This window comes from Thermobia domestica, chromosome 2 (assembly GCF_964235325.1).
Source record: "Thermobia domestica chromosome 2, izTheDome1.hap1.1, whole genome shotgun sequence".
Taxonomy (NCBI): domain Eukaryota; kingdom Metazoa; phylum Arthropoda; class Insecta; order Zygentoma; family Lepismatidae; genus Thermobia; species Thermobia domestica.
In genome coordinates, this window is record NC_137455.1 from 181,007,346 (window position 1) to 181,026,806 (window position 19,461).

At 34.1% G+C, this 19,461-nt stretch overlaps 1 protein-coding gene across 3 annotated transcripts; it reads right to left on the bottom strand.

The window, feature by feature from the left end:
• Window positions 1-474: 474 nt before the first annotated feature.
• Window positions 475-18,255, bottom strand: LOC145677764 (uncharacterized). Of its 3 annotated transcripts, none has more exons than XM_081748139.1 (8): window positions 17,757-18,254; window positions 15,226-15,566; window positions 12,906-13,112; window positions 12,240-12,414; window positions 10,845-11,023; window positions 8,904-9,063; window positions 7,687-7,817; window positions 475-1,538 (listed from the first exon to the last, which is right to left on the bottom strand). In XM_081748139.1, the coding sequence occupies exons 1-8, from the start codon at window positions 17,821-17,823 to the stop codon at window positions 1,533-1,535; spliced, it is 1,266 nt and encodes a 421-aa protein (XP_081604265.1). In that variant the 5' UTR covers window positions 17,824-18,254; the 3' UTR covers window positions 475-1,532. The 3 variants fall into 3 exon arrangements, with proteins under 3 accessions (XP_081604265.1, XP_081604263.1, XP_081604264.1); XM_081748137.1 differs by lacking the exon at window positions 475-1,538 and adding an exon at window positions 3,856-5,958 and having other exon boundaries at window positions 17,757-18,255; XM_081748138.1 differs by lacking the exons at window positions 475-1,538; window positions 12,906-13,112 and adding an exon at window positions 3,857-5,958 and having other exon boundaries at window positions 17,757-18,253.
• Between the last annotated feature and the right edge of the window lie 1,206 nt (window positions 18,256-19,461).

The window sequence follows — 19,461 nt, forward strand, 5'->3', positions numbered from 1 at the left end:
AAAGTTAATACATATGTAAATATTACGTATAAATTGGATATAAAGACACATCCCATAATACGAACAATTATTTTTACTTTTTTCTCTCTCGTGCTATATTCTGATGGAGATGTGTATGTTTACACAATTCCTTACATGTAACGTTTACGTATATGCTAACCTTCCATTTGGATATTTCAGAAGTTTTTGATGCGTGACCATTTTCGTAAGAAAGGAAAAAAAAAAGTTGCCATGACTTTTGCGGTAACCCACATATAAAGTTAGAAGTTATTGCTTCTAGTTATTAAGAACTTCTTCAAAAATAAGATTTACATATACACTTTGAAGCAACATACGAAATATGTACACGAATACATGTAAATTTAAATTCTATGTATATGTACACAAAGTTTCAAATCAATTTTTTGAGGAAAATAAAACTATTTAATATATAAAGAATTTACACACATTTTTCTACAAAATCATTTTATTGTAAATAATAATAGTAAAAAAACAGCAACTGAGTCATACAGGTTTCAAAATTAAACAATGATATTAACATCTGTTAAAGTACTGAAAGTAAGATTTTTAGATCAAATTCAAAACTTCAAGAAAAAACGTAAAGAACTTAAAGAAAACTTATACTGTAATTTTACTCCCAGTAAACAACATTGAAGACTTTTGAAAATAAATTAGAAACTAGTTGCTGAAAAACTTCGCATACGTATTTAAAATGTTAATACAAGAAAAAAGTTTATCTACGACTTTGGTCGGAAATACATATTTACGGAACTGGGGCCAATTTAAGATAATCAGTAGAAATGTTCGCAGGAGTGGCTACAATGAATAAAACAACCGAGAAACATCGCACACGTGTTCAGAACCTCACTATAAGCAAAGAGTTTATTTGCGATTTCGGTTGGAAAAGCCTAATTACAGAAATTAGGCCAATTTAAGGTAAGTAGAACATACATACTTTTCCGTAATTAAACGTTTCAGATCAAATTAAAACAACCCTCTCGTATCGAGGTACTCAACCGTGTGCAAAGTTCCTCGATTGTTTTATTCAATGTAGTATCCTACGATCAATTCAAATAATTACATTAATATATTGATAAATTGAGAAAACAACCAATTTTGTCACACCAGACCCTTTGTAGGTACGAAATCAAAGATATACAAAGACTGAAAAACATATAACTGAACCGGAACTCCAACCCGGAACCTCCCGCTTACCATGCAGATCCGCTACCACTGCGCCATTCAGTCCGCTCCCAGAACAGCCATACATTCTTCCACCTTGTGGAACAACATCGTTATAAAGAGTGAAAGAATGTATAGTTGTTACTGAGAGCGGACTGAGTAGCACATCTGCATGGTAAGACGAAGATCCCGGGTTCCACTCACGGCTCAGACGCATTTTTTGACTCTTGTATGTCTTTAATTACCTTAAATTGGTTCCATCTGCATAATTAGGCGCTTCCGATCAAAGTTGCAAATAAACTCTTTTTCTTATACGGAAGTCCTGAACACACTATGCGAGGCTTGTCGGTTTATTCCTGGAATATCATGCATGTACATAAATACATCTACATTTTCATAAAGTTATAATACATGTACACACATATATGAACAAAGTTATAAATCAACTTTTGGAGAAAAGTAGAACGAATTTAAGATATAAAGAATGTACATAAAATACTTTTCTACACAAGAATTTTATTATAATTGAGTATAGCAACTGAGCCATACAGACTTCAAAATTAAACAAAAATATTAAATTCAAAATTAAACAATGATATTAATATTTATCAACTGTTCACTGAAAATAAAATAGCATTTTAGGCCAAATATAAATCGTTTCAAAATTACACAACGATACTAACATTTATCAACTGTTTACTGAAAATAAAATAACATTTTTAGGCCAAATATAAATCGTTTCAAAATTAAACAATGATACTAACATTTATCAACTGTTTACTGAAAATAAAATAACATTTTTAGGCCAAATATAAATCGTTTCAAAATTACACAACGATACTAACATTTATCAACTGTTTACTGAAAATAAAATAACATTTTTAGGCCAAATATAAATCGTTTCAAAATTAAACAATGATACTAACATTTATCAACTGTTTACTGAAAATAAAATAACATTTTTAGGCCAAATATAAATCGTTTCAAAATTACACAACGATACTAACATTTATCAACTGTTTACTGAAAATAAAATAACATTTTTAGGCCAAATATAAATCGTTTCAAAATTAAACAATGATACTAACATTTATCAACTGTTTACTGAAAATAAAATAACATTTTTAGGCCAAATATAAATCTTTTCAAAATTAAACAATGATACTAACATTTATCAACTGTTTACTGAAAATAAAATAACATTTTTAGGCCAAATATAAATCTTTATAACAAAAAAAGATAAAGAAATATAGGAAAATTTAAGCTATAATTTTACTCCCAGCAAACAGCATTGAAGATCTTTCAAATAAATTATGAACTATTCTTAACTGAGCGAGAAACTAGTTTTAATTAAGCTATTGGACGATACACATACACAGTGGAAGCTTGGGAGATACATAATTTACGACTTTTCAAGTTTTACAACTGAAATGTAGGTTTCATGAGTGCATTACCTGAAAGCTCTCCATTGCTGTTAGACGAGAATATATTCTTCAACATTCACGTTTTTTTAAAAAATCATTCATTCCTACTAACTTATTACTACCATTCTTAATTTCTCGTATAACTATTTATTGTGTGACAATCCTCCTATAACTGAACAAATATGTTGTTCTGATAACAGCCCGTTCATTTAGGAACAGCAATGTAGTATTATTAGTCACAGAATAGAATTCTTTGCTTGGACAAATTCTAAATTAACTGGAAGTTTTAATATTGCTACACAATCAAGCCAAGATTGCCTTCAAGTTATCCCTTTAAAGCGCATTTCGTAAAGGAACGCAGAGCATATTGTTACCCAATGCTACAAGAAAAGTAGGACTCACCTCAACTATATTATTATGAAGAACACAGACCAGCTTTTCTGTTTTTTTTACTTCATATGCATACACGTGTTCATTGAAAGATATAGTCTCTAGCTCTTTGCATACAAAAGCTACAGTTTCTTCTCGATTAACTAAAATAGTTGCAATACTACCAAACACAGGAAAGTGACTGAGAATATCAAGAACAAGAATCATGCCTGGTTTATACATTGTTCCTTTAATTGAAACCCATCGTGGTATATAACTCATCTCGAAAGATCTGCTAGGAAGAATGTCATTTATATGTATAAAATCAGTATGTGATGATACTAGTATTTCTTCTCCCGGCCCGACTGATACTGTGGAAGACTTTAGTCCTCGTTGACCTAACATTCTTTCTGCTTGTATTAACTGGTGTCTTAAAGCTAAAGTATATGTAAGATTCTTTCGTGACGTAGTTACATATGACGCAGATTTAAAAATGTTATGTTTTGCTTCAAATCTCATATTCCATAAGTGAACTAACGGTCCTGACTGACGCATTATCATCGGATAATGACACATAAAATGGTACTTTGGTTTCAAAGGTTCATTGAAAACTTTTAGGAACAACTCGTGATGTTCTTGAATCAAAATGTTCAACAGTATATCACACCCTATTTGAAAAGATGGAGCAGTAACTAAGTCGATTATTTTTCTTAATGTTAAATATAAATCCCAAACATTGTCGTTTGGTGGAATAAGATCTCCAACCGCAATTCCCAAATACCTAACAAAAAACAACATTTGATTAGCAGACATGTTTATGTTTCCTTTTTTGAACTTTTCCATGGTAATTACAGGTGGTCTGTTTCGTTTTTCGTTTGAACCAACGGCCAAAAACTGGATCCGAGAGTTTAATGTTTCAAGAGTAAATATTTTACAGTTTAGAATGAAGTGTCGAAGTATGTTGACAACATCATAAATACATACGCCTTCAAGAAGGTCATGCATTATATCAGCTGAAGCGTTTTTTGTGACGTGGAATGAATTGATTTCATGAAAAACACACTTTTCTTTAATCCCAGTTTCAGATTGTTTATTAACAGCTACATCTTCGTCATAGTTTTTTCTATTCCTTAAAGTTTGATTGTGTAAGTCAAACAAAACTAATAATTCATTTCTAGAGATCTTACAAAACCTACAGGGATGCAAAGAGGAAAAACTTTCTACAAAACCTAAAATACTATGCAGCCCCAAATTGTCGCCACAAATTATACCAATGCAAAAATATATAGTTTCAAAGCCGTTTTCTGTGTTTACTGATATGCCTTCATTTTCAAGAAATTTTATTTCTTCCAATAAAATGTTAAATGTCGCTTTGTTTCCAAACATAATTCTGTCTGACGAATGAAACAAAAGCACTAATATTATGTTGTCTAGTAAAGAACGAAATTCCGGAGGAAGACATGGTATACTTATATATACCGCCCCAAGTTTGTGAATACCAGCATGGGAGCCTAATGCATTTCCTGTTTCAAAATCGTCAAAATAAAGGAAGACCGGAAATACATTTTTCTTACCAAGGAAGTTTACCTTTTCCCTCCAAAGTAAACACTGTGTAAAATTTGAAATAATGTCACATGATGATAATTTATCTAGGTAGTCACGCGTTTTCATCAATACTCCGGGCATGGAAAACATTCGCTCAAGAACTTTACTGAAAGGAATGAAATGTCCGACAGAGACAGTTGGAGTTAAAACAAGTTTTCCAGATGCCATTTTGTTTTCTAACCGTGTGCCAATTACATACTCAATTGGTTTTATTAAATATCCATTATTTTCTAAATACTTTCTTCGCAAATAATCAGTTTCTAAACCTTCAAAAGGATTTTCTAGACATTCAAATTTTCTTTCAATGGATCTCGCTTTTGAAGGTTCAAGTGTCTTGATAGCTTCCAAGACATCATTTTTCAGTGAAGATAATAATGGACCATAAAAGTTGGAGACCATTTCCACGTTGTGCTGAATTTGGGAACGTGTCAAATTTCCCGTAGCATACAATTGTGAAACAAATGTAGCACTTTCTAACTTTACATTTGAAGCAAATAGATCATCGTTAACCGTTTCATTATTCTCTATTTTTGGGGTTACAAGTGGTTCTTCTGAACACAATATTGAAGGAACATCATCATTAGTTATAGCATCACAAGATCTGCCTGCAACATCCGTTGAGTGTACGTTGTTGGCAACTACGGAATAAGGAGCTGCTTTACATACAGCTACGTTAAATAACTTTCGTCTGCAATATAGATTTTTGTGTTTCTTCCGAAAATGATCTCTAAGTGATTTGGCCCCTTGAAATTCGCGAAAACAACCTTCATCAATACATCTAAAGACACCATTGGAGGATATTCTGTGTTTGAACTTTAAATGAAGGATAAGTGATGCTACTAGCATAAAATTTGATTTGCAAACTGAACAAACAGGCATTGTTACAAACAACAACATATAATTCATTCAATTACATACGTACTGAAATAAACATGGTACATTTGTTTAGAAAAACGTGATTCAAGAGAGCATAAAATAGCAGTAATTGTATCTGTTTTGACCACTATTGTTTACAGATACCGGTATTTCACATCAGTTTGTTTTAAAGACCAATCATGTCCAACAATAGTGTATTTACACTCATGATCTGTTTATCGTGAGGAGTACTTATGTCATATACCGCTTTTTGCAGAAGAAGCCAAAGATGTTCCCCTTCCTTAGGGTATTCTGCGTTAAACACAAAAAAAGTTTTAAAACATATGTCCACACCCTTGAGCACGTTGTCTAGCAGATAAAGGGTGTTGTCTATTATCACGTACGTTCCTTGAATGTCTTTTAAAGAAGAGCCCACAACAATTACTGAGGGTTGGCGTGTTAAACCCAACATCGATAACTTCTTGTCTCTCGTTTCCATGAAGGGTTGAACATCACCCATTACCTGTTGGAATTAGAGAGAGGTTAACTGATCATGTTACATACTTAAATAATTTTTCTTACATATAAGAACAAAGACATTTCTGCTTCCTCAATAGTCTGAAGCATTATTTATTGTACATTTACAATGACATATGCATTTTGCGCCTATAAATATATGTTATTTTGAAGCTAAAAAATTGGTAAGTAATACTAATACTGCAAAGTTTTAAAAGCTCTTAAATGCTTTAAAAGCTGCAAAGGTTTTCAAAAGCTATTTATATCTGACTGCAAAAACGATACGTTCAAACAAGGACAGAAGCTACTAAATTACGAAAACTCGACAACTTGTCCTCAAATAGACTTAAGAATTTCCTCACTAGCATTTACCAACAGAGAATATAGAATAGATCACATTTATGCTCAGTAAGTGATTTTGGTTATTAAAATGAAATGAAATGTTTGAGTTTTATGCCCCACAGTTATGCCGGCTACGCTTAAGGAGACTGTGATGAGAAATGAATGAAATGGTGTAATGAAGAAAGTGGGAGAAAACTGGAGAACCTCGAGGAAACCCACGCACACGGTGTTAGTTCACCACAAAGTTCACTTGGTTGGAGCAAGGTTTGAACCCGGGACCTCATGCACCAGAGATGAACGGTCTAACACTGAGCCACCGCGGCCACTGTTTGGTTATTATTAAATAAATGTATCGAGTTCGTATTTGTTCACATGTAATGAAACGTCGTAGCTCAGCTTCACACTCCGAAAACAGGGTTCTTGGCGTAACCTTAATTTTCTTTCCAACGTGTGTCTTTGAAGAGTGTGTGTGGGGGGGGGGGGGAGAATTATTGGCGAGAACATTTTCATACCACTTTGAAAGGCACAAATTACTTTAGTTTACGCTACAGTCCTCCGAACTTAATGATCGGAGATAGGGGAAGAAGACCAACTCTATTAATAAACAAGTTGTTGAACCTTCGCTGTGTGATCTCCAAGCATACCCCAAAATCCCAGTCGGACTACGAACTGTGTTACGTATTCTAGAAAACTGAACCTTTCGTCCACGCCCGATACAATTGGATAATTATGGATAGCCAGCAATGGATAATAATCTACTTCTCTCTCTCGAGGACGCGGTGTCTCAGTGGTAGAGCGTTCACTTCCGGTGGTTGGGGTCCTTGGTTTGATCCCAGCTCACGCCGTGTAGACTTTGTGGTGCACAAATATCGTGCTCGTGGGTTTTCCTGAGGTTCTCCCCTTTCCTCCCACTTTTTTCATTCCACCATTTCATTCATTTCTCATCATCACCGTCTCCTTTAGCCTAACCAGCATAACCGCGGGACGTAAAACTTAAAAATTTCACTTCATTTCTTTCTTTCTCTCTCGTCCTCACGTTATTTGAAATTAACAATAAACTAAGTTATGTTTCTGTATGAAATATAATGCCAATCAGATGTTTATAAAGTTTGAAATGAAATGTGAGAGTTTATCTCAATAGTTTTTAAATTTTGCACTCCAGGCATGGGCCTAGTTGGCTAATAGCAAGTGCGACCCCGCTTCTGCCCCTCTTAAGATTTTCATTGCCTCTCTCCACCGAAATATTGATTTAACAGATCTAATTCTCATATTATTCATGCCCATGCCAGATCCATAAAAAGACGTAACTTTATTTTCTTAACAAAACATACGTAGTTGACACCTGATCTGGCTGACCATGATCAATCAATAGAATAAAATATACTTTACTTACATTAACATGACAGAAGAAACTATCCTGAGACTCTTTCACAGTTGGCTTCCAAATTTTCTTCGATGTTTTTATATGTGATGTTGACCTACACAGGGTACCAAGCAATAAAAGTAGTACACTGGATCTGGTATCTAAAAATAAAAATGAAAACTATACAATAGAATATAAAATAAAAAATATTTTTACCGAAATTGTTTTTTATACGCGGACTCCTGCATTATTATATCTTCCATATAAAATCTTAAAAACTATATACTATTTCGATTAAAATGCCTACCGGACGTTTGACAGTAGTTTGCAGTGGCAAATGCCCCACCCATTACAGCTCTGTGAATCAATTCCATTATTTTCTATATTAATTTTAATGCTTAATGGTTTGAAACAAATCTGCAATGTTTGTGATGGATAAGAAAGAACTATATGAATGAAAGTCATTTTGTTTTTAGTAGTGAACTATTTTGCAGTGTTATAAAAATTATATCTTTAATCATTAGTAACTCAATATGAGTGAGTTTTGTTTTACAGTTGAAACTATGGTAGACTTAAAAACTATGCCAATTTAATAACAAAACCGCAAGTAGTAGACACATAACTTTCGGTTCCAATACAGGGAGAGAGAGATAATCTGTTCTTCGTGCGCTGAGTCTATAAGAAAAACAGATTTCTGCTATCCGTTATAATTATTAGGAATCAAAATTGAAACTACAATAACTACTAGTTTTTACTTCTCCCGGTTTCAGTAGAAAAAAAAAAATTCGGATGCTGTATGGATGCCACTATTTTACCGGAAGTAGTAGTATAGCTTTACTATTTTCGGTTTTTGTACAGAAACACCGGTTAATGTGTTTACTTTACTTGAGACGCTAAATCGAATCAGGGAAACAGTTTCTAACTATCAATAACCATGTTTGATTTATAACGATCAATGTTGAAACCCTAAACGACTGATTCATACCACTTCCGGTTTGAATAGAGGCTTATCTGGAGAAATGAGATCTACTCTTTGAATCAATGCTGAACAACTGAGTATATATTCTACGTATAGTGTCTACTACTTACAACCAATGTATAATTATTAATATGATCATTACAACATACTTGTTGCAATAAAACTGGATTCAGATAGAAAAATCCACTTCATTCATACAAGTAATTACAATTTCAAGTTAATGAAACAGAAACAAAGGAAGAATGAAAGAACACAAAAATAATATTACCTTCTGTAACACTTTCTGTGTCTAACAGACTTAAAAGTTCGACTGCTGGAGCGTCATGTAGCCGTTTCTTCATTAGTTTTTCCAATTTTTTACTGACAGAATCCCATTTCACGAACAAGGATGTATGATCAGGATATAAGTCTTTGAAATCTTGATCAATCTGGAAATGGAATTCCATTGTATTAAAACATTTACATTAATAACATTATTTCATTAATTTTTAAGAATCACAACTTCCTTTACGTGCATAAATGAAATTTCTTAACTGTAACAATTTCAATACAAACTACTAGTTACAGCGTGTACTTTTATGGACTTGGACTTGGGTTCAAATTCAACCTGCTTTCCTCTGGTGTTGTCCAACATCTTGAGGAAATTGACTTACTGGTAGCTTAAATAAGTAGACCACAAAAGCCAGAAACGTAGTGCAAGAAGATGTTACATTGACGATAATTGCCAATTAGACCCATATTGAGGTTGTGGCATCACGGGCTTTCGTCGTGTTATAATGGTTTTTGGTTATATAGGTTAATGTAAACAAAGGTCTATTTACTTGGATAGATTAGGCAAGGATGGGGAAAGTATTGATCTGGACTTAATATTACAGGTACCATCCCGGTATTTGCTGGAATGACTGAGGAAAAATCCACGGAAATTTCAGTCACGATGACCGGATTTGAGCCCGGAAGCTTCCGAATGTAAAGCCAAGGTTCTACTTTCTGAAATAAGGCCGCTAGGGTTTCATATTAATTTGTCAAAGGACAAAGTGAAGAAAATTCTACAATATTGTTAGCGTTTATCAGACAATAAAACCACTATTTGCTATCTACTGAGTAAAAGAAAAAGACTTATTGAATCGAAAAGTAGTTCATGCATTTAAAAAAATCACCGTCAAAGTTTCTATTGCTGTACGTATATGCTTGGTTGGTACGCAATCACAAGAAAGATTGTTTATCAGTCATGTAAGTATTGTTCTTCTGAGATCTCGCTTTCATAAGCAAGTGACATCGTGTTGTAAGAACTCAGTTCTCAATTGTTATCTTACTGAATATGATACGTTCCTTTCCATTGCAAGGTAAAGTCAGTGCACGTGTTCGTAATGTATGGCCACGTAATCATATGCGTCTTAAAAATGGAAACAATAATTTTAGGTTTAGAGTATTTGTTTTCAGACTTGCGATTGAGCTGTTCATCTAGTTGTTCAAAGGAAGATCGAGTTGCTAATAAACTGAACTTAATACTTTCCCACTTTGTGTTACATGCATGTGGATGAATATGTTATAAAGAACCAGCAAAAAAGATTATTAGACATGTTTTAGTTCTTTTAATATGCAATCTAAATACAATGCAAAATGTTCACTTTTTGAAAAGGAAACTGCAAAAACTTTCCAGATTCATTGATTGCCTCTATCCTCTTTCATCACCGGAGCTAAACAGGAAGGAATCTATAGTTTGTAGTTGAATCTGAATTACTTTTATAAAATTATACACCTACCGGGCATCGAACCGATAACCACCAACCTACAGGCAGTTCAGACCTGCTTCAAGATATCTCAACATCCATGAACAGATATTACATAAGAGGACAAGGAAGTAATTCATGTCCACCATTTATATATATTTTTATTATGGTTTTATGACAACTAAGGTCTATTAGCTCACACATACAAATACCTACACTAGTATATGTCATTTCAATATTCAGTATGACTATCCTGAATGCTTTTACTATTTTCTTGTCAAACGCGACACAATTTTAAAGGAAACTTCTGTTCTAAAAAGTACGTTATGAAAAAATCAACTTCTGGACGTGAGCAAAAGATTTTGTATGAGTGTTCTCAGCCCCAAAGAATAATTCAATGCTTGTAAATTATGGCCTATTCAGTAACAACACAGTCCTTAGTAGTAAAACAGAATGCAGGTTAATTAAATGAATCTTACCAATGTATATCCCAAAGGCTGCTTCAATGCTGGCCAAGTTGAAATTATTTCATGAACAGTTTTGCCCTCTTGCTTGCATCGAACTTTCAACGTTTTCTTCCAGTGATCAAGTACTTCCTGCCAGGGCTCGACACTATGCTTTAGCCACGCTAAGCTGTTTTCAATATCTATGCCACATTCTGAAAGAGAAGAATAAACTTACCAAACAGATCTGCATTACATTAAAAACTCAATAAATAAATTCCTATATTTTTTCAAATATCAGTTAAAATGATTCTATATTTTCATAAGTCTTCTGTACAAGTATTTATATCCATATGTAATATATAATAAAGAAAGAAATATATTTACAAAAAAAAAAAAAAATGTCCTGGAACTGTTCCTGTGAAGCTGAACTTGAAATTTGCCTTCATATGGTAATCTATATTTCCGGCACAAATATCGAATGCCTTTCATCAGAATGGTTTAATTCTTCAAACATGTAGAACTGATGTAAATTACATGTTCTAGCTTAGTACTTCAATGGTATAACGTAATAGTGGTACTATATAAGTATAATGACTATCTACGACGAAGAAAGTCGCAAAAATATTTAGTAATAAATGCTACTTATGATTTCTTATCAACAAAGTAACTCTTGTAATGAAGGATTTGAAGATTAAGCATACAAAATTTGGACTTGTTCAGTCTTGTAAATAGAAACACATAGAAACTAAGTATCGATTAATTTAGTGCACTATTTAATCCTTAATAGATTAGTTGGTTGCTTAACTGAAGAGTAGGTGAAAAATTTCTCGACTGTAGTTTCATTTTGTAAACAGTAACAATATCTACACAGTCCCATTATTACCTTATACTATTGAAATACTCAGCTTCAACGCATATACACTTTACGTTTTGAGCCATCCTGATGAAAGGCACACGATATTTTTGCCAGAAATACATATGAACATTGAAGAACCACGTTTTAATCTTACAGGAACACTTTCAGGTTAGTATCGACTTATATTAATGTGTTCCATACGTTCAATTAGCAGGAAAAAAAAAAAAAACATTTTTTAAAACATGGTTCTTGCAAACCCTGGCACAAAATAGGTAAATCATTGGCAGTTTTTAAAGTATGATCGGGGCCTCGGTGGTTCAGTGGTAGAGGGTTGACCTCTGACGTGTGAGATACTTTGTTTGATTCCAAATCGCGCTAAGTGACACCGTGCGTGTGGATTTGTCGGAGTTCTCCCGTTCCTTCCCCCTTTATTCATTTCTTATCATCATTATCATTATCTTCTTTAGTCTACCTGGCATAACTGGGACGTAAAACTGAAAGATTTCCTTTCATTTTTAAAAGTATGATCAGAGATGAATAAATCATTTACTAGATTACATTTTAAACATTACCATCTAGTGTAGAAGTTCCAGTGTCACGCTTTTCTCTTGACGGACCAGCACGTGACTTTGCAACAACGCCAAACTTTCTTAACGACTTGCGTGTATTTCTATATTTGTCAACGAGTTTTCCTTTTGAAATCTTCTGATTTGGACCTTGTGACTTCGGTGGAATATAATACACTTCCTAAAAAAGACATTGTTACTGTAAGATTTAGAATTATAAACTTAATAAATGAAATTATGTATAAAAAAAAACATTTCAGACAATTACGGAATAATTTATCATATTTATACTCTTCTATGTGATGTTCTACTTTTAGTATAGCATACGTTTTCTACAAACCCACCCTCAATTCTGCATGGGGTATTCTCGCATATATATATATATTGGGGGAGTGGTGTGGAATAGATAAACTATTTTTCTCTCATTGTCACATAGACTGGTAACATTACAAAGCACAACTTACGATTTCCAGCATAAAATTTACCCTATAAAGTCAGCTTATTTCCTTCCCCACCTTATTTGCTTCAATAGTTCTCCAAGTTCTCGTCAAACCCATTCTCCCACGTTAAAAGGTCGAAGTTATGCTATTCAAATGTCCAGCAGTAACATAGATTGAAAGTTATGTGAATAAAGTGTCTATATAATAACTGAAACGTTAGTTATATGCATACCTGACATTCCGTTGGAAACAGCTCAGTTATCTGTAATGCCAAATGTTGAAATATTTCATTGCAAAGAGTTTCATTCATTTCCATAAAATGATCAATTAATATTGTAACTAACTGCTTCCTAGTAATAGCAGACAATTTGTTGTTTTGAAGGTATTCATTGCAAACTTTCCTGCCTGTTAAGCTCTGTTTTAGAAAAGTCTCAAGATTCTGAGAAAAAAACAAACAGCATTACATGTACGATTACGTCATTCAAGATCATTTAATCGAAATCACTGAAATAGAATTTCAATTTTGCATTTCTGTATAAATTAATTGCTGATTAACTTCTGTTGAAGGATAACCATATTTAATAATAAATAACTATATAAATAAATAAATGAATAATAATTATGAATAGAAATCAAACTGATAATTTCTGCTTTTCACGTATTCTTTCCACAAGTTATTAGTGATTGATATTCAAAGAAACACAATTTTGCTTAAAATACACAATGTCCCTCAATACATTTAAGTCTGTTTGTTCTATAAACTAAGGACATTAACTTACGAGGAGTTTACAGCAGCATTGGTGTTTTCACTTCAAACATGATTACTATGTTCACAAGGTCACGTATTTTTGCTTCGGACAAGTTCTGAACTGTGGTTTGCGTGTAGCGAGATCAATTTCCGGTGGGGATGTCTTGAACGCACTACAGCCGTTCGGAACCCAGAGGTCCGATAGAAAGAATTATTCTTCTAGTTAGTTCCCATGGCATAAGCGTAGGAAGTATTTGTATTCGTACAACATATGCGAAGAAAACATACGGACCCTGCACATATCTTATAAACATTATGCTGTCACTAAGCAGAAGTGTTCGACTTTACAAACACATACATCTAATATATATAGCAACTTCACACTTTTTACAATTCCATGAGCAATTGAAGGCTTTATTTTTACTTTTTTAGGAAAAGTGTCATGGTGATATGCGTGGCCTTTCGGAACGTTTAAATTTATTCCTTAATGTGATAAGCGCAAATAATCACTACTACATACACATCACTGCACGAAATTATCATATTCCTAAACTAGAGCTCATGCGGCTAAATCCGAGATGTATACATTTTCCCTTGGTTTGGGATTTAATATTTTATCACTAAAATTATAGTTTTACAATTTTCAAATAATTCCATAGTATTTAATAATTATACCTTATATTCATGTCATGGGAGGCAAATAAGCCCTGTGCAGCTCTAAAATTGCAATATTGTTATAATTACGCTTATGAAATGACACCATTACTATATACGCGAATCTTTCGGTTTATTGTTTGACAAATACTAAAGTGTATAGACCTGGCGTGACAAGAAACGAAAGTTGGTATTTTAGTATGATCTATTTTTACTAACTCCAAGAAAATATACATTTTATAGATAAACGCATTTTTTTTTTTTTTTAAGAAAATCGAGAAGATTTTTTCATTCAAATCTTTTCGTCAAAAGTACTTAAATGTTTCCCGACCATATATCAACAGTTGATTTAGCTTCATAGGCTAAAGGAGACGGAATAAATACAAATGAATTATGATTAGGAACTTAAGAGCAGAGATGCTGTTTACCTAGATCAAATTTTATACGAAATTGAATCCGGGTATTTTCACTTGTAGTTAATAAATACTGAGGTAGTACCTTTAAGGTTTGCACCTTTTCCTCGTGTTCCTTTACAATTTTAAAGATCCTGCATATTGTGGTGTCATTTCGCTTAAATTGAAATAACCAAAAATATAACTGAATACCAATCTCCTCGCCCTCCCAGCTACTCTAGTGGATAACGGGTGTATCATTGATGTATGTGGTCCGGATTCAATTCCCGGTGTGAGCACAAAAACATTTGCGAACGTTCACTTTCATTAATCATCTGTTTACTTTAGTCTAAACGGCATAACCGTGGGACGTTACAAAAACTCTTTCAATGCATCTGATGCTTTCCTCGTATCGTGATGCAAATAAATTTTCTCGAGGTATCAGCCAGGTGATGTGTTTGTTGTGCAAAGTCTCGAGAACAGACATTGTTCTCATGATACTGACCCTGATGATGAGAACAACGTCTGTTCTCGAAACTTTGGACAACGAGCACAACACGTGATTGATATCCCGAGAAAAGTTACTTGCACCAACAAAGATGGAATAAATAACACGCAGGCTGTCACCAGATTGAAAAGTGAACGCAAAAATCTTTTACATTTCGACTGATAATGAATCACATTTGCACAGTTCATATGTGCAGCATAAGTATCACTGTATCAATTGATATTCAAGTGACTAAAGACAGAACACTTACAAAATCTGTCAGCTTGAAGAGCTTCGGACTCCGAGACTCTGTAGAGAAATTTGTTTCTCGTTTCAGCATCGTATCAGTTTCTCTTTTAGTTGGTGCTGGCATGGAACAACTGCTTTCTGTAGTTTCAGATCGAACTGACACTGAGTCATCTGGCGTTGACACTGATGGTGAAGCAAATGAGAGAGAACCGTCATCTAGCACATCATAAATTTCAACTGTGTTTGTTTCTACAAATTCCTTAAATTTTGCTAAGAACTTTGCACGTATCCCTATTTTGGGAATTAACTGAGTAATTAGTTCATCAGTTAATGAATTAAATGCTGCTTCGTCGATTTCCTGTTCTGAAATGTAGATTGAAAGTTTATAATTAACCAGATATTTACTGAATATCAAAAAAGAATTATACAATGGTGAAAGCATTTAAGTTTTATTACACTACCAAGCGAAATTTGGTATGTTACGCGATCATGTGCCACACAAAGAGTATAGGAAGTTGCTCACCCCAGTTTTTTTTTCTTGGGCTTTACAGAAATGGGTGTATTTGGGCAAAGCTAAAGAGAAAAATGTTCATGGTAACTTCATACTTCAGCTTCATACTGTAAAAGTTACAATGGTATAGAAGCAACAACAAGAATTTAAGAGCATTTTTAACTCATGCAAATAATTTTGTAATTTGGTGCATAACGAGTACCTATGGATAACAATAAGTCTAATGCTAACCGATTGTTTTCAACGACTTATGTACTTCTAACAAACAATGAAAGGTTCTATGCAGAAATCATAGCCTGTCTCCTCTCTCTCTCTCTCTCTCTCCTCTTTGCAATTTCTGACATTGGTCGTTTTGCTCCAAACCACAGAATTATCTTTTGGAGATAATACACTATTCTCTGAATGCTTTGAAGAATGTAATATTTTCCGAATACCTAATAGAAGTTACCTAATAAGAAGTATACACTCGAATATATATAGGGAGGGGATAGTGGTTCATGTTACGGAAGCACAATTTTGTAAAATTTACAGAAGAAATATGACATAGTGTACACAAGCTGAATTTTACGTTTACAAGTGGAGCGTTACTAGTGTCAAAGTATGACAAGTGCTATTGAAACTCGTATCATTGCAATATCCCACTTCTTTTCATATCTTTACTTACGCGTATACCCACCATCACTGACGTGCCCGCTCCCTGCGATGCCGCTTCGGCCCACCAAATTTGCTTTGCCCTGACTGTTAGATAGCATTCGCGCTTTTTAGTGCCCACCTAGCACAGGTTACTTTTATGCACTGTATATTTATGACAATCAGAAAGATTTATTTATACGCAAATCGTAAAAGAACTGTGACTTTTTCACAATTACTTCTGGTGGGGCCATCGATATTTACCTGTGATTAAGTGAGATATTTTCATGTCGCCCAGCGTAAGTCTTTTAGGGGTCACTAAGAAGTAAATTAGTAAAAATTATTTTTTTTCAACGATTATTTCGAGTGGTGTACCGAAAATAAAAATGCACGCTTTTATCAGCGTATGTCACGAGAAATATCGATTTCAAAGGTAAGGATTCTATATTTGGGTTCCATGAAATGTTCTTTCAAAATTATGCTTTAGGCTATATTTCGGATGACATTTAGTATCTCTCCCAAATCCATCGACGGCTCAGGACCCAGTACTGTGACTTAGAGTAAGCTGTTGTTAACTACCTCGTTTATGCGAATACCCACCGTCGCTGACGCGTTTGCTCCCTACGGACGCAAATCGTTTCTAACTGTCGGGGCCCCGCTGCTACGCTTCTGTTCTGACTCTGTTCGATAGCATAAATGGTTTTCCGTGTCCATATAGCACAAGTTGGTTAGTGTTTTATGCGTAGTTTTTTATGCTATACGTTCGCACTGTACTTATACTCATGACTACTTCATATTTACAAATAACGAATGGTAACCCCTACCAAGTAAGTCAGAGTCAATACCAAGTGATCTGGAGGAGAAACTAAATAATACCCCATATTTCTTCCGTAAACTTTAGAATTTTGTTCATCTGTAAACTATAAATGCACCAATTTATTTTGCAAACTACTAGCGTTAGTGTCACTTTATTTACCCCTTTCCGGAAGTATCTAGTGGTAATAGAAATTACCCCAACTCTTGCCCCTGCAATTTTATACCCTGCTCTAGTGTCGTCAATGCCCCCTTTATCTATATGTAAGGGCCTAGGTTTAACTTAATAATGCCCGCTCCGGGTGGAATACCGGTACTCACTTTGAGCGAGAAATTCCTCTCTATTAATTCTATGAAAATGGATCAAAAATTCCCTAACCTTAAGCTAACCCGTTCCTACTCTTACCTTACTCTAATGTACCCTACCCTACTCTATTCTCTACCCTTTGAAAGCGGTTCTACATATCGATGCGCAGCTGGGGCGTGCATTGTAAAGTTTACCAAAGGTGTATTTGATACGCCAAATTTACAGCCAATAGAATAAGTACATATGAACTAACAGCAAAATTAATAGCCTATATACGAAAAAGTACACTTACCTTGAAACATGTCGATTAGCTGCGGTAAATTCCAGCTTCTTAATAAATTTATAACATAGGCATCCATTACGTCGTTGAAAAGTGAAAATTACTTCGTTGAGAAAGTTGTATAGTGCAAACCAAACTCATTTACACACAGTTCTTTTACTTCCAACACATGTCCCTTATGATTGTTGCCCTACGTTTTATTTTCCTTTTTATTTTTACGGTATAAAGCGCTAATGCGATCCACACTTTCGTAATCGAAATGTTTACCCAGAATGCAAATAAACACATGTGACCTTGTAACTAAACATTTTGGTCAGGAAAACCAAATAATTACCAAATCAGTTAAAATTTGGTTCGCATAACCAAATTAATCAACCAAATGTTCTGACCAAAAAATATAGTGTTCATGACCAAACACGTTTGGTCAAAATGACCAAATTTTGGTTAAATTAACCAAAAAAAGTGACCAAATGCTCTGACCAAACAAATTTGGTATTCCTGACCAAGCCCTTTTTTTCAGTGTACAGTCTCGGTCTCGTATCGAGTCGAAAGTCATGGTGTCATTCGCGGTCTCTTCTCGATTTTCTTATGCTTATCTCGCTTTTGGTCTCGGTCTCGAGAGTCAAATCTCGATCTCGTCTCGATAGTCACGAAATAAAATGTGTGAAATTAATAATGTATAACTAACGTCATATTATAACCTTAGTTCATTCTTGATTATAGGTTGAATACTCCTACATACGTAAATTATTAATGGCCGAGTTTCCTGTGTATGTGTTTACGATTTAATCCCCATTGTGCGTATCAAGCTTTGGATGAAACTCAAAGAATGGTTCATATCCCATTTTAAGCAATAGATTTTGTTTTAAATATCTTCAGTATCGAAAAGAGACAAACTCAGGTCAGGCAACTCCAATACCATATATATAACCTTATGGTCTACTGTATAGCGCACACACCTTTGTCGCACTGGGTTCTGGATTCTATTCCCGGTAGAAAAGTATTAATAAACTTGAAAGCAATATTGTGGTTTGGATTCCACCTTAAATTCTAGGTTCACTTTTTACATAGCCTCGGTGATGAACGGAAAGCTAAATTCCAATCCAACCACTTTACATATTGACAGTTCTAGCCAATCCTCTGGCTTAATCTGGCGGTTTTTCCGATGGTAATATCTAAGCTGTGTGGAAAAATAATACAGAAGCATTGGAAAGTTGAAACATTATACGTTTGTTTTGTAAAATTAAGTTTCAGAACATTTTGACAATATGGTTCTTGAGTTACTTAAATGATTGGAAGGAGAATAAACAATGTTGAATCACAACTCAAAATTATGTTCTGTTTAAAACGGTTTTGATATACATAGATACCAAGCGATCAGTAGCTTATTTTGTCCCCTTTCTTCTGTGTATAAGCCTATGGCTGCGACCATCCAAGAGTAATTGTTCCACTATCTTACATATGATATAACATGCAACGAATTTTAAATTTAAAAAATGTAATTTTAGTAATTTATCTTAATATTCGAGACGAGACCAAGAATTTCGAGGCTAATCTTGATCTCTTTTCTGTATCATCAGATATACAAGTGTCTGCCTTGGTCTCGGTATCGTCTGGGTTAAGTCTTGACATGTCGAGTTTTGGTCTCGTCTTGATTTATAAACGTCCGTCTTGATCTTGGCCTTGTCTCGAAATTTTGAAACGAGACGAAACCGAG

What these genes read in the sequence shown, in the direction of transcription:
- LOC145677764 (XM_081748137.1), bottom strand. Translation starts at nt 17,823, where the DNA reads ATGGATGCCTATGTTATAAATTTATTAAGAAGCTGGAATTTACCGCAG. An exon ending in AGCCTTTGGGATATACATTG is followed by an intron (nt 9,064 to 10,844) that starts GTAAGATTCATT and finishes TTCCATTTCCAG; the next exon opens with ATTGATCAAGATTTCAAAGA. An exon ending in GTTTCTTCTGTCATGTTAAT is followed by an intron (nt 5,959 to 7,686) that starts GTAAGTAAAGTA and finishes TAATTCCAACAG; the next exon opens with GTAATGGGTGATGTTCAACC.